The following is a 14,017-nucleotide window of genomic DNA, read 5'->3' as shown; positions in this document are numbered from 1 at the left end:
CACACACACACACACACACACAGGGGTATGATAAACTGGTCAGTGGTCAGTACCCAGATCTGCAGAGCAGATTTCCAGGTGTTCTTTCTGATGTGTTGCCCATAAGCAATAAGATCCTAGGTAATAACATTTATTCCGGGGCCCACATTGGCCCTTGTCTCAGAGGATAGGGTGGGGGTAGAACAGCTCTTGCTAAGACCTCTTGCCTTTGCCAGAGAGGTTGCTGTACTTGAATTTTTGCTTCTGTTTGTCTGCACGCTCCTTCATGTCATAGAACTCTAGCAATGGATGAGAAATCTTCCAGCACCAGACACATCAAAACTGGGCATGTAGATTGAAAAATTTGCAATTTTTCATGAATTTATAGGGTTTCCAGAATCTAGTTGAGGCAAAGCTCATTTGGCTATAGAGTAAATGTAAGACTTGTTACAATAGAAATTCAAGTGGCCAGTTCAATGTCCTTTGGCTATATTTGACCTACCGTTAAAAGCTAGCCCATTTCATATAAGCATCTTCTGTGCCTGGGCTTGAAATGTCTAAAGCTGCCTTCGTGTCTGGGATTACACCATGTAGGTCAGTATAAAGAGGGCAGTCACTCCTCCATTTTTCCCAGCGTGTCCAGTTCAGCAGATTTCTAAAGCTGTTAAGCAGCCTCTCTTTTTGACCATCCTAAACTTTGTGAAAATAAATACCCCACACCCAGATAACCATTAATAGAAGTAATGTAGTTTTTTAGGCTTTTGGAATATGTCTTCTCTTTTGTATTTATGATGGTGTTTGGAATTTTTCACTAGTGTTTTTTTAGATTGAAGTGGGTGCATTAGGATAAAACTTTCCCTTGCTGATCCTGAAGGCAAGCAAGAGGAAAGAAATTGACCTGTATTTTATCATTGGGGAGGTGACTACTTCTTGTGGTGGTAGGGGGTGGGGGGAATGGGGCATTGTAGGTTATGTGGGGGTACAATAGAATTCTGGCCTGAGGCTCCCCAAGTCTTATTACCTTGTATGAAAAATCCCCTTATTAGCCTCATTTAATCTCAATAGAAGCCTGCTGTTTACCCTCAGGGAACAAGTAGTTTTCAAAATTGAGCTCCTCCAAGGTCATTGGCCAATACTGTATGCAAGCATTGGTCATCTTTGTAAACTCATGGCATTATTTCCCCGTATGCATTATAATACTAAGAAATTCATCCCCAACCTGTATGAAAAGCACAGCCCAGGGCCCTAACTGAGGCTAGCGTGAATGCCTTTGAGGGGCCAGGGGGCCATAGGAGGCCCATGCAATTTAACTGAAGCTCAGGTGCCACGTTGGATTTTTATTCTTATTAGGCCACAACCCTTCTGAATGAGTTTAGGGCAGGGGCTGCTGATCCGGCTGTGGATTCAGGGAGCTCTAAAATGAATCTCTACCGTTCCTTTAAAGGTCTTTCTGGTTCTTCCCAGTGTTGTCATTGCCGAGGTCGATCTCGTAGTTGTTCAGTTGTGCTCTTTTTGCTGTCTTGTGAGTCTTAGCCAGTGATCCAGCTGCCCAAGGACAGGGCCTCCAGAGGGCCTAGCACCGTCCTGGTACCAAATGTGTGCTCCCGGCCTGTGTGACAGTGTCTTTCCAGAGCAGTGAAATGAGAAATTCTGCAAGTGGCAACCCCGAACATCAGTGTCTCTCTCTTGGGCCTGGATTTCTACTATGTTAGTGAGTGTAGGAATATACTGTGTCTTTAATGGATGAAAATTCAATGTATGCTGTGAATTTGTTGGTTTGAAACATTGAAATTTTTCATTAGACAATGTTTACATACCTCACCTGAAGAACCTTTGAGAGTGTATATATAAAATTTAAAAATATATTAAGTTGCTTTAAAACAATATGTATAGCTATAAAAGTTGGAGTTATTTTAACTTTGAATATGTACCAAGTCTCTTAAATATTGAAATCTTGTAGACTTCTTGTGCTTCTGTGTTTTGCTTTCCTATCAGGCCATGTAGGAAACTGTGTTCTTGTTATTGGTAGAGGGTCCCTCACTGAAATCTAAGCTTGGAAGGATTTCCTGTGTTGTTTCAGATTCTCTTGTTTGGTTTTGAGGGATGGGGTGTGGAGCCAGAGGATGTGTGGGAGGGGTTTCTCTAACATTGACATCTATTCCATGAGCTTTTTCAAGGCGCTTATTTTATGGCAGCGTATTAAACTTCTTTGATATTCAAGTGTGTCTGTGTAGTCACTGAAGAGGGCATAGAATGCCTTGGAGCCGGTCATTCAACTTGCAGCGTAAGGCAAAATTGATGAGTTGCCAGAAGGAACCACAAAGCAATACTTCCACCAAGTGTCAGGGCTTAGAGAAGCCTTGTTTACTAATGTCAGTAATAAATCATTTTGTGAGTTCTGCCTAACTTCAGGGAAAAGAAAAGACAGTGGAGGAATCCTTGAGATTCCCATGGCAGGGTTGGAAAGGTGCCAGCATTTCCTCCTGAGGGACAGGGAGCAATGAAGGGCAAGCTCCTGACCTCAGGCTAGCCACTGGGAAGTGTACAGGCCACAGGCCAGGGCTACCCAGCTCTCAATGCCTTTGTTGGAGTATGGCAGAAAAAGTCCTTCCATTTGCTAGCCTCATGAGTTTTTTCATTGTATGCTTTCAACTCTGCTTGAAGTGGGTCAGCGTAAGGATCCACAAGAAGCTCATCTGACTGTGCCATCACTCTGCAGAACCACCTCCAGCAAAAATAACCCCACAGCTGACTGCCAGGCCACCCCTCTGAATCCGAATTTGGAAGACTACCTCATTCCAGATTAGTTGTTTTCATTGTTAAGATAGACCTCTTTTCCTCCAGTAGTCATCCTGTAGTGGAATAACGAAAATACCCAAGAGGTGCAGACTGGCTGCTTTGGGGTGAGGGAACATCTCAAAAATTAACTCTGAGGGCTTTGGGTTTAGGGATGATAGAGGTGTCATCACCAATCTCAGAAAAACTTGGCAGCCCTAGTAATCAGGATGTTGCCTGTTGGAAGTCTGGGCACTGCTTTTTGGCCTCCATCCTCCCAACCAAGCCCGGCTGTGCCCATTCCCTTGGCTGGGGATTTCCTTTTAGCAGTGAAATTTGCCACTGATTTTTTTTTAACTCAGAAATAGCAAACTGGTGGCCTACAGATGTGTTTTCTTCAGCCTCGTGTTTAAAAACATACTTTGAGCTTTTCTTTACATAAAGATTGAGAGTTCTGACTTCTCTTTTTAAAAAAAAAAAATGAAAAAGATGAAGATTTGACAGAATTAACTCATGGTAAGAGTCAGCTGGCATGAGACTGGAAAAATGTGCCTTTCAGGACACCACAGCCCCTGATGGTCAGTTCCCATTTGATCACTGGTTCTTCACGGCAGGGGAATGGGTCTGTGTGCCTGCTGCCTTATCAGATGTGGCGACGCAAACGACAGGCCAGGTGACTGACAGGTAACCGACTGGCCTTGCGAGACAGGAGCATCCAACCGCATTGGAAGCCATTTTCTCTCCTGCACACTGTTTATTACATTTCCTCCAAAATCCCTAATTTTTTCGAAGGCACGGAAGTTATATCAACTGGCCACTTTCAAGATGACCCATGTGCTGTTAAGGTGTGGCTTGTATGACCATTGCCCTGGCCCGATTTTCCACAGAAATCTGTCCATGGTTGTGGCTCATGGTCCTGGCTCAGGCTTCCGTTTAGTGTCAGTGACCCTGCCCAGCCTGCCTGCCCAGGCCTGGCCTTACCCAGACATCCATCCTGAGTCCTATAAAATTGTGCTTGCAGTGTTCTCATCTGAATGGTGACGGAGCCACTGCAGACGTATGCGTGCCTGCTTTCTCCACCGATTTCTAAGAGCCACTGTGCTAGGGACAGGAAAGTGAAATGCACAGGACATCTGAGAAGTCACACTATTGATTGCTCTGATGGCTCCAAAACCCTCAGAGCCAGATTAAAGATGGGTGTGGCTCTGTGCGCAAACTTACAGAATGTCCGTGTCACGGCAATTACTTGAAGGGAGATGATGAGCAGCCTCCCCAGCTCGGCCGTGCACTGACAGACCCTGGGGGTCTGTGAGACCCCTCTCCCAGGGCGCCCTCCTTCTTCAGGAGGAATGGACTTCAGGAAGGGCAGGGAGTTCCAGGGACAGACGTCCTATGTGTGTAGCCCCTTGGAGCTACCCCTGGATGATGGCCTGTATGTGATCAGCCCAGAAGCCCTAGGTGAGAACGCTAGCAGCACCAGGCCTGCTCTCGGTGGAGAAAAAGAGACCAACAAGGCAGAGTGAATCAATGTCATGTTCACATGGAAGACAATAGACAACATCGACATAGTCTAAAACAATACTTCCAGGGCAGGTGCGGCTCCCTCACGGGCCTGTTCTAAACCAGCCTCTAGGAGTCGATTGAAACAAGACTACAGAAGCCCCCAACAAAACATGCTACGACCACATAGCATCTGAAAGGCAAAACAAGACGCTGGATGTTGACTTTAACATATAAAAATACTATAACAAAATGAAATACAAATATATATTAGAATCTGTAAGTATTCTGTATAAAGAGATACTTTTGCGGTTAGGCTACCAGCAGGCAAAGAGGAGACAAAGTCCAGCCTTTTCCACTTCCTGACACCTTCACCGGGAGCCCCGGCCCTGTTGCCAGTGGTGTTGCAAGGCCACAGCTCCCTCGGGACGCACCCTGCTGTATCTCTTCATGTCTAAAATGCAGAGTGAACTAGGGGTCTTCACAAAGTGGGGCAAGATGTGGAGAGAGGACTTCTCAGAGGGGCGATTTCGCAGTAGCCGCCTTCCGGACTTTCAAGCGGAGTGTGAACAGGCAACATGAGTGCTGACTCAAGTCTTTAGCAACTCGCTGGTTGATGGCCAAGTTGGAGAAAAAGTTGGTCCTGGGGCACACAGCTCTCAGCTCACCTCATGGTGGATTCCAATCCTCAGACTGCACTGAGGTCAGCGCTGCTGTGCTAGGAGTCTGGACCATGTGGTGGGGCTGGTCAGGGGAGCCTTAAGCTCACATGGTGCTCCCTGGGAACAAACACGCCAGCCGCTCACCTCCCAGCCCCATGGCGCCAGGTGAGGGGTGAGCGTCACCTGTCTACAGGTACCCTTTCCACCTCCTGCAGAATGAAGAGGCCGCCTGCCAGTCAGTGCCCTTCAAGCCTGGGAATTGACTTCTCCAGGGTGGTGGGGAATGGTGGTGGCCAGGGAAGCTATCTTTCTCAGGGTCGGCGAGTCCCAGAGCAGCTTTCTTCCAGGGAAGAGGCAAGATGGCTGCTCTTGAGCTTTTCTGCCCTATCCAGCCCGGTGCAGATGCTCTGCAGGGTCCCACCGTGGCCTGGAAACTCAAAGTAAGAGAGGGATGCCATGTGGTCCTGGGAGAAGCCCCATGAGGCCCAGGCTGCAGTCTACTTGCGGGTAGGGCCAGACATTGTGGCCTTGCTCAGAGCTCCAAGCAAGTAGATCCCAGCCCCCTGGTGAGGGGCAGATCCTGCCATGAGGACACCTCCCACATTAGGCAGGACAGGGCCCTTTTCCCATCACAGGGACCCCAGGACTCATAGTTGCTAGGTTGAGTCCCCGTGGCATGGAACATGCCAGGCACCCTCTACCCCAGCTCTAGCCTTCTAATCAGCATCAAGGGCTCCCCTCACTGCCCTGGGCGGGGGACATGGGCAGGGGACACGGACACAATGACACTCTGAGCCTCACCTGAACATACACCCAGCCATACCTCCTGGTCACAGGTGGAGGGAGCCAGGGCAGAGACGTGCTCACCGCCGCTGCCCACCAGAACTCCCCGGGGGTGTGCCCTCTTGGTGAGGCCTCTGGGGAAAGAGAGTACAACTTTGCCTCCCTTTAGCCAATTCCCAATTTGGCCTCACAAAGCATCTTGCTACGTTTTCACTGTGTATGGAAGAGAAGACGATGCAGTCAGGCAATCATGTATTCGGTGCCTCTTCCAACACTTGCTCCTTCATTGCCAGCAACCCTCTGGCCTGGGCCACTGTCTGTGGCTGGAGCCACCACTCAGCTCAACTCTTCCCGGGCATCCTGGTCGTTCCTGCGATGCTCTGGGATGAGTTCACATCTGTTCATTAGGCCAGAACGCCCACAGTCCCCAGCCCTGGGTTAGGCACATATATACTTATTGATGTGATCAATGAAAATAGGTCTTCTAACTCCTCTGGCCTCCCAAGACCACAGTCGGGGAGTCTACACTATTCATTTAGTCATCCTGCCTCCTACCTCTGGCCATTTTACAGCTGAGGAACCCGAGACCCAGGCAGGGAGAAGTTTGCCCCGAGTGATGGAGCCAGTGGGGACTTCCCAATGCCTGGAGCACTGTCCCTTCCACTGCTCCCTACTGGCCTGCAGTGTGAAGGACTCTGAACCAGCTGCTCCCTGGTCAAGCACCCTGGGCCAGACCCTCACACCCAATCCCTCTGCCAATAGGTCACCGACAGCTTGTGGCTGACCGGTGGCTGGGGAAGCCCAGGACCAATGCCCCTTCTGTGACCAGTGTCTGGAGGCGGATGATGTTTGTTTACCTAGAGCAAAGAACCCCCTGCCCTCTTTGGTGGGGTCTGCCACCCTAAGCAGCCCCTGTGGCTGTTTCCTCCACATAAGTCCTCCTTGAAGCTACAGTAGTCATCCTAGAACTTTAGGATTCAGTGGCCTGGTCCTAAGAACCACCTCCACCCACAGCCTCGTTCCCAAGCAGTGGCTGCAGTCAATCCAGCGGGGAAGGGTCCGACCCTCCCTGGCCAGCAGGAGGCGGCATCCCCGCTCCACAGCCTAGCCTACCACCAGCAGATTCTGTAGCAGCAGAATGAACCAGGCTGGCTGCCCGGGCAGACTGAGAGTACTTCGTGGTTGCCTGCAGAGGGGTAAGAGGCTTCTGGGGCCACGGACCCAGCTCCAAGCCAGCCTGGGCCACAGGCCAGAGGGAAGGGTTGATTTGGAAAGCTGTCATTTTTCTTCTCCAGACTCAGGTAGCAGATAAGGAGGGGTGTCATCGTTCTGCACTTCTTGGCCTGACCTCACGCACACATTCATTCAACAAATATTTATTAAGCGCCTATTTGTGCAAGGCACTTCCGGAGAGGGCAGCCCGCAGCTCAGGCCTCGCCCACCCCCGCTGCCCCCAGCTATGACGCAATTTGCTTTTAAAAGGCTGCTCTGGCACCACCCCATCCAGGAGGGCCCAGCTGCCCAGGAGCCGTCCTGTGATGACCTGCACCCCAGCCCAGCTGCTGGCGACTGTCTCTGCTGCTGCAGCGGCTGGGCCCCCTTGCCCACCCTCACCCGCCTGTCCACGCCCAGCACTATGCACAGAGGGCACAGCCACACTTGGTGGGTTTTTCCACCTCCTCGGCAAAAGAGGTCCCATCGCTGCACTCAAAGGTGAACTTCCTCCGCTTCAGCCGAAGGCCCTGGCAGCAGCCCTGGCCCGGGCACGAGCCCCGGCACTCCACCCATGACAGGGGGCGCGTGGTCTGGCAGATGGCATAGCCCCTCTGGACCTGGTGAAAGTCCCGGACAGGGTCCCCCCGGCACTCGGACTCTGGATGGGACAGACACCAAAAGAAAGCCTCAGGGCACACCCATGGGTGAGCTGCTGCCTCCAGGGAGGCAGAAGGAAGAGGAGGAGTAGGGCAGCATCTGTGGGGTGGATCCTTTGGCTCTCAGACCCCATCTCTGTCCCCAGCATACTTCCGCCTCCCGCTGACATGCACAAGCTTCTTCCCAGGGCCTACAGTCTGGTCCTAGTGCCAGGGCCCTCCAGGACAGATAGAACTGCCGGAGGGAGGCGAGGTCCCCATTGTTAGAGGCGTGCAAGAGAGACTGGAGGCCCTGGAGGCAGTAACATTATGAAAAGGATTCGTGCTGGGGAGGGGTGGCCTAGGGGATCCTTAAGGTGCCTGAGTTCTGGGTTTCTCCAGCTTCTCCCTGCCCAGTCTTAACAGTCCGGATTCCAGCAGAAGCTGTCTTGGTCAAGCAGGCCAGGGACAGCCTGGGAAGGAGTCCCCACCCCTCGGACTTCCTGCTGCCACTCCCAGGTCATGAGGTGATGGCGCCAAGGTACAGAGGTTGGGCCAGGAGCTGTTACCCTGGTTGGTCTCTTCTGCAAGGAGAGACCCCAGCCAGAAGAGGCGCATACCCTGGATAAGGGAGCTGCAGGGCAAACTGGGCCAGGAGAGACCGGGAGCAGTGCCCAGAGGGTGGAGGGACCCTGAAAGCCCCATAGCAGCCCATGGTACAGGGCTGGGGGAGGACAGAAGGGCTGCCGAGGTTGGGAGGAAGAAGGAGTCAAATTGCTAAAGCAATTTGTGGGGGACCCTGGGGAGTGCACGTCAGGAGGGGGGCCCCTGACCTTGCTCACACAGCTCGCCCGAAAAGCCGGGGTCACACACACAGTGTGCCCCCTTGGTGGCTGAGGCCTGGCAGTGGCCATGCAGGCACTGCAGGCCTCTACAGGGCTCTGCCAGGGCCCCGGCCTGGTTGCACAGGGCCCCCGAGTACCCATCCTGGCACTGGCAGCTGTAGGAAAGAGCGTCGAGGGGCACACATTGCCCATGGACACACCTGCAGGGGACAGAGAAAAGGCGCTGTGAGGACAAACCCAGCCAAGCCCCACCCGACGCAGCCCACCCGGCCCTGACTTCACAGGTCTTTATTCTGTTCCCAAGATGGAAACAAAGGGAGTTGCATGCGACTCCAGTGCCCCAGGCTCACTTGTGGCCATGGCAGGGGCCATCAGCAGGCTGGTCACAGTGCAGGCCCACCCAGCCGGCCTCACAGTGGCACATGGGCCCCGGGGTGGCGTTGGGCTGGCAGATGCCATGCAGGCAGTAGAGCTTGAGGCAGGGTTCGCAGCCTGGCACCACGCCCGGCTTCATCTGGGTCTTGGTGAAGTCCTGCAGCTCGTTGTTGATGTACAGGTTTCGGATGCAGCCGTGGAAGCCAGTGCCATTGAGGATCTGCCACAGGCGGAAGGCAGCTGAGTTGACGTCCACGGGCATCCCTGGGGTAGGGGAGGGAGCACAGCTGGGCTGAGTCAGGCTCGGGCTATGCCGGGCACCCACCTCTGAGGTCTGGGCAGCTCCGTGGCCTTCCCTCTTGCCTGCGGCCTCTGTCCTTCATCTCTGCAACCCTGATCCAAGGTCCTCTGCCACCTTGGAGGGCCCGGGCTCCTTTCCCAGAAGAAAGGGAAAAGCTGCTTCCTCTGTGATTGGAGCTGGGGTGTTAGGCCTGGTGGTGGCCAGCTGCTGCGTGCAGCTCTGAGGTACCTGTTCCTAAAGTCTGGCTGCCCTCACCAAGGCGCCTTCTCTACCTGGGACACCAGCTTTTACCTCCCGGAGACCCCAGCTGTAGCAAAGGGGCGGGGCTGAGACATCATGTGTGGCACTGGGTCACTGCTTTTGTGGCTGTCCCTTCTCAGCAGCCCTCTGAAGTAGGGCTTGCTAAGCCCCATTAGACAGATGCTCATGACTGGCCTGAAGCTGCACAAGGAGTAAGCTGCGGAGCTGGGCTGAGGCCCAGGGCCATCCCTCACCTCTGCCCCAGCCTCAGCATGCCCCCCACAGGGTGTGGAGACAGCCCCGCTGCATCCAACAGCCTGCTTATCCAGACCGAGAAATGCTTGCAGGTGGTCGATGGGGTCATCTAGCCTGCAAAGCCTCTAAGGCCAACCAAAGCAGTCCCTGGCTGATGCAGGGACTCCGTACCTGAGTCTTCTCGCAGTGGCTCTGGGCAGTCCCTGGCTGATGCAGGGACTCCGTACCTGAGTCTTCTCGCAGTGGCTCTGGGCCTCTGAGGGCCCCAAGACTGGGAATGGACCCTAAGCCATTGAAAAGCCCCTTCTAGCCCAAAACCAAGAGGAAAGGTGCCCAATGTGTTGCAGACAGCCTGGACAGTCCCAGGACCTCCCCTAAGCCAGGCCTTGCACCCAACTCAAGCATCCATCCTTCTTGGTCAATCTCAGCCCGGCAGAGAGCAGCTGGGCCTCCAGGCAGTGAGGCCAGTCCACCTGCAGCGTGGCCACCACCAAGACCATCTTCCCACTTGGCATTTCCCACAGTGCAGTCCCTAGACACCAGCTCTCCTGGCTGGCCTCAGGCCAGACAGCAAAAGAGGCCCCACCAGGGCCAGGTCCTCACCTCCCACATAGAGTGGCGCCTCACTGTTGAGCGTGTAATGTTTGCCAAAGTTGTCCATGGTCATGGGGCTCCCACCATCAATGGAGAGATTCACCATCTGGTCAAAGGCGACCAGCTCAACAGTGTGGAACTGCCCGTCGTTGATCGTCTCAGCACTGGAAGAAGAGGGAGTTCCCCCATCCCAGGGAGTGGGTGTCAGTCTGGACCATCCCTGCCTGGGCACTTCCCCAGAAACACCACAGATTCTCCCCAGGAGACCAAATCTCTAAGGAAAAGGACTGTGGGGGCTCAATGGCCTATAACCTGATCCCTCTTACTCCCCCTCTTGGACTCCCTGGGGAAGGCTGAGAGGTTTGAGGCAGGGGTCTCAAACTTATGAGTCTCCCCCTCCCCATTAAGGAGCCTCCTCTAAGGTGGTGGTGGGTTGGGGAAGGACAGGGCCACTGCACAGGCCTCAGAGACCTCAGACCCAATCTTGGGCTAAACCAGATGGTTCAAGTGTCCTTCAAACTCAGCCTAGGTTTCTAGAGGTTGCGATAACCACCTGCTTTTGGCCCAGGAGACCTCGCCCTGGCAGTCCCATGCCCCTGAGGGCAGCTGGGGGGCATGAGGAAGCCCTACCTGTAGATGGCAGAGCTGGGGTAGCTGCCTGGGTCGTAGCTGACACGCACATGGCCCTGGTACAGCTCAACTGCAATGTGGTCGTTGTCCCCGTTGTACAGAAGGATCCCATTGTCCTCTGCCGTGGAGACCTGATGGGCAGTGGCACTTTCTCTCCCACCCCACCCCATGCAGCAGCGGCACAGGCTAGCAGGTGGGGCAGAGAGGACACCCAAGATTGGAAGAGAGATGCTCTGTGCAGAGCTCTCTTCCCCCACCTGGCCAGCCTCCCCAAGGCCATTCCTCCAGGGGGCGCCAATAGGGGCGGCAGCCTCTGGTTCAAGCCCCATCCACTGCCAGCCTGGCCAGGTCTGGGCAGGGGAAGGTGACGGGCCACTGAGGCCTGGAAACTCTGTGCCGGGAAAAGCAGCCAGGAGACCTCAGGACAATCTTCCCAGAGAGGAAAATTAGACTGGGACCCCTGTCTGGAGGGTGTGGGTAGCCCTGTCCTGTGGGCCTTGGGGAGCTAGCTGCTAAGTGGGGGAACTACAGAGAAGACAAGTTCAGGAAGGCTCTCTGACAGCCAGAGTCAACCAAGCCTAGTGGAAGGAGCCACTCAGAAGGTAGTGTCTGTCGCTGGAACTGTGCAAGCAAAAGTGAGATCTTTGCCTCAGGAGGGAGATCCCTCTAAGATGCTGTAGGAGCCATGATCATTTTTCCCTGTCTTGTCCTCCTCCCTCCATTTCTTCTGGTAAAGACCCTGAGCCCCCTGGTCTGTGGAGCTGGGCACATGACCCAGGCTGTCTAGTCATACTGTCTCATCTCCTTGGACTCAGCGGCTGGTTCAGAGATGGGCATGTGACTAACGCCAGGCCAATCAGAGATCTTCCTTGAGCTGACCGAATTAGAGCTCGCAAGGAAGCGCCTTTGTAAATCACTGTCTGGTAAAAGATGAGGATAAACCAAGGACGTGCCCGAGGCAATGGCTGGTTAGGGTTTTGGTGAATTTTATTTTTGGCGGTTAGGCTAGCTGTTGTCTTGCCATGTAGACTATGTAAGTGGATAGGATGTTGGAGATGTGACGTAGGGGAAGAGAGCAGAATGCACATGTTTGAGAGGCTGAAGAGTTCTGAGAAAAAAAGGAGAAGAGGACAAAAGAGAGGGAAGAAAGATGTGGCATTTGTGACAGGGAATGGAATTCGAGGGAAAGAGAAAGATGACTAAAGGAGAGTTTAACGTTCTTTATCATGTGCTGTGCAATGTAAGTCACTCTCCTCTCCATCCCCCAAAAATATTTAGCAAAATATTGATATATTTCATCAATGCTGTTGAAGTGGGACTTGCTTTATTTTCCCCTCAATAGGAAGATGTTCTGAGATGGAAGCGAAGGCATGAAAAGGACAATTTAAGGGACCCCAGGGACATACAGTTAAAGGTATAAGCCCAAAGTTAATTCTGGCCACGTTCCAGCCACACATAGAAAGCCTGTCTGCAGCACTGGAAGCAGACACTGAGGAGCAGCCTCCTCAAGAAATGGGACAAGAAATGGTGGGAGGAGATGATGGCAAGTCTGGTTTTCTGGATTCAGTTACCCATGAGACCACGTCCACCCCTGCCCTGGTTTTGTGACACTATAACCTTTCTGATTGTGCTTAAATTAGTTAAAGCCGAGATTTTGATACCCATATACAAAAGGTTTTGATTACACAGAGTCCTTCCAGTTCCCCAGGCACCATGCAGGGATGCATCTTGATGCTCTGGCCTAAGCCAGGGTCCCCTGCTCCCTGACTCCCCTCTGTGACCAAGCCCCCTGGCACGCACCTGCAATGTGATGTTGGCCCGTGGCCAGTTTTGCAGGTCAGTGAACTGCAGGTAAGTGTCCCGATCCACAAAGTTGACACTGAGCAACTTCTCACACTCAGGGCCACCGAAGCCTGGGAGGCACTGGCACACGGGCCTGTTGCCCTGGTCCACACAGTTGGCCCCATTCTGGCACTCAGTCCCCTCACAGGGGCTCTTGGGGGTAGGCAGATGGGGAGGGATCTCACAGAACTGTCCACTGAGAGAAAAGGACACAAGTCAGAGAGGGCCAAGGAGGAAGGGGGTATCTTCCTCTCCCATAGCCCTGGAGAGAAATACACTAAACATCTTGAGAAAATGGATTCTTAAAGTAACAGAAGATGCTCTAATAAACACTTTTCATGAGAGAGCTGAGAGCCAGAAGGATACCAGGATACAAATATGGTCCCTGGTCCAGCAGCATCAACATTACCTGGACACTTGATAGAAATGGAAAACCCACTGAATCTGCTTTTTAACAAGATCCAAGGTGATTACTGACAATGTCAATAACTCTGCAAGCCAGATTTTACTATATACATTTTACAGAAAAGAAAACTGAGATTTAAGACACAAGCATAAAGAGGGAAGAGTCAAGTTACTAAAATAAGAAATAAAAGAAGGGACATTACTACCAACCTTATAGAAATACAATGAATTATAAAGGAATACTTTGAACAATGATATACCAACAAACTAGATAACATAGATGAAGTGCACAAATTCCTAGAAATATGCAAACTACCAAAACTGAACCAAGAGAAAAATAGAAAATATGAATAGACCTATAACTAGTAAAGAAATTGAATTAGTAATCAGAAAATTCCCAGGCCCAGATGGTTTAACTGGTGAATTCTACCAACCATTTAAAAACAATAAATACCAATTCTTCACAAACTTGTCCAAAACATAAAATATGAAGGAACATTTTCTAACTCATTCTATGAGACCAGCATTACCCCAATACCAAAAACAAAGACATCACAACAAAAGATATCACAAAAAACTACAGACCAATATCTATTATAAATATTGTCACCAAAATCCTCAACAAATTACTAGCAAATCAAGTACAGCATAAAAAGGATTGTATACAATGACCAAGTGAGATTTACGCCAGAAATGCAAGGCTGGTTTGACCTCTGAAATTCAATTAATGGAATACATGACATTGATAGATTAAAAAGCAAAAAATAAAAAAAATTCATCTCAATAGATGCAGAAAATGCATTTGACAAACTTCAACATTCCTTCATGACAAAAACACTCCACAGACTAGGAATAGAAGTGAGCTGCATCAACCTGATAAAGGGCATCCACAAAAAACACACAACTGACATCAAACTTAAAAATGAGAGACTGAATTTTTTCCTCCTAAGATTAGGAACAACACAAGGATATTTGCTCTCA

The 14,017-nt window shown here is 51.6% G+C and overlaps 1 protein-coding gene across 2 annotated transcripts in view; it reads right to left on the bottom strand.

The window, feature by feature from the left end:
• Positions 1-4,268: 4,268 nt before the first annotated feature.
• The window catches only part of SLIT1 (slit homolog 1 (Drosophila)), a 198,246-nt gene continuing 188,497 nt past the window's right edge, over positions 4,269-14,017 (bottom strand). The window contains exons 32-37 of one of the 2 annotated variants that reach the window (XM_011951197.1): positions 12,590-12,827; positions 10,790-10,920; positions 10,169-10,323; positions 8,745-9,033; positions 8,383-8,594; positions 4,269-7,572 (exon numbers count right to left, since the gene is read on the bottom strand). In XM_011951197.1, the coding sequence (XP_011806587.1) occupies positions 7,334-7,572; positions 8,383-8,594; positions 8,745-9,033; positions 10,169-10,323; positions 10,790-10,920; positions 12,590-12,827 (1,264 nt within the window). In that variant the 3' untranslated portion in view covers positions 4,269-7,333. The remainder of the gene's footprint in view (positions 7,573-8,382; positions 8,595-8,744; positions 9,034-10,168; positions 10,324-10,789; positions 10,921-12,589; positions 12,828-14,017) is intronic. The other variant, XM_011951198.1, reaches the window with a different exon arrangement.

Source organism: Colobus angolensis, unplaced genomic scaffold (genome assembly GCF_000951035.1).
Source record: "Colobus angolensis palliatus isolate OR3802 unplaced genomic scaffold, Cang.pa_1.0 Scaffold316, whole genome shotgun sequence".
NCBI classification, from domain to species: Eukaryota; Metazoa; Chordata; class Mammalia; order Primates; family Cercopithecidae; genus Colobus; species Colobus angolensis.
The sequence above is the reverse complement of the archived record's forward strand: the minus strand, read 5'-3'. Positions and strand labels throughout refer to the sequence as shown.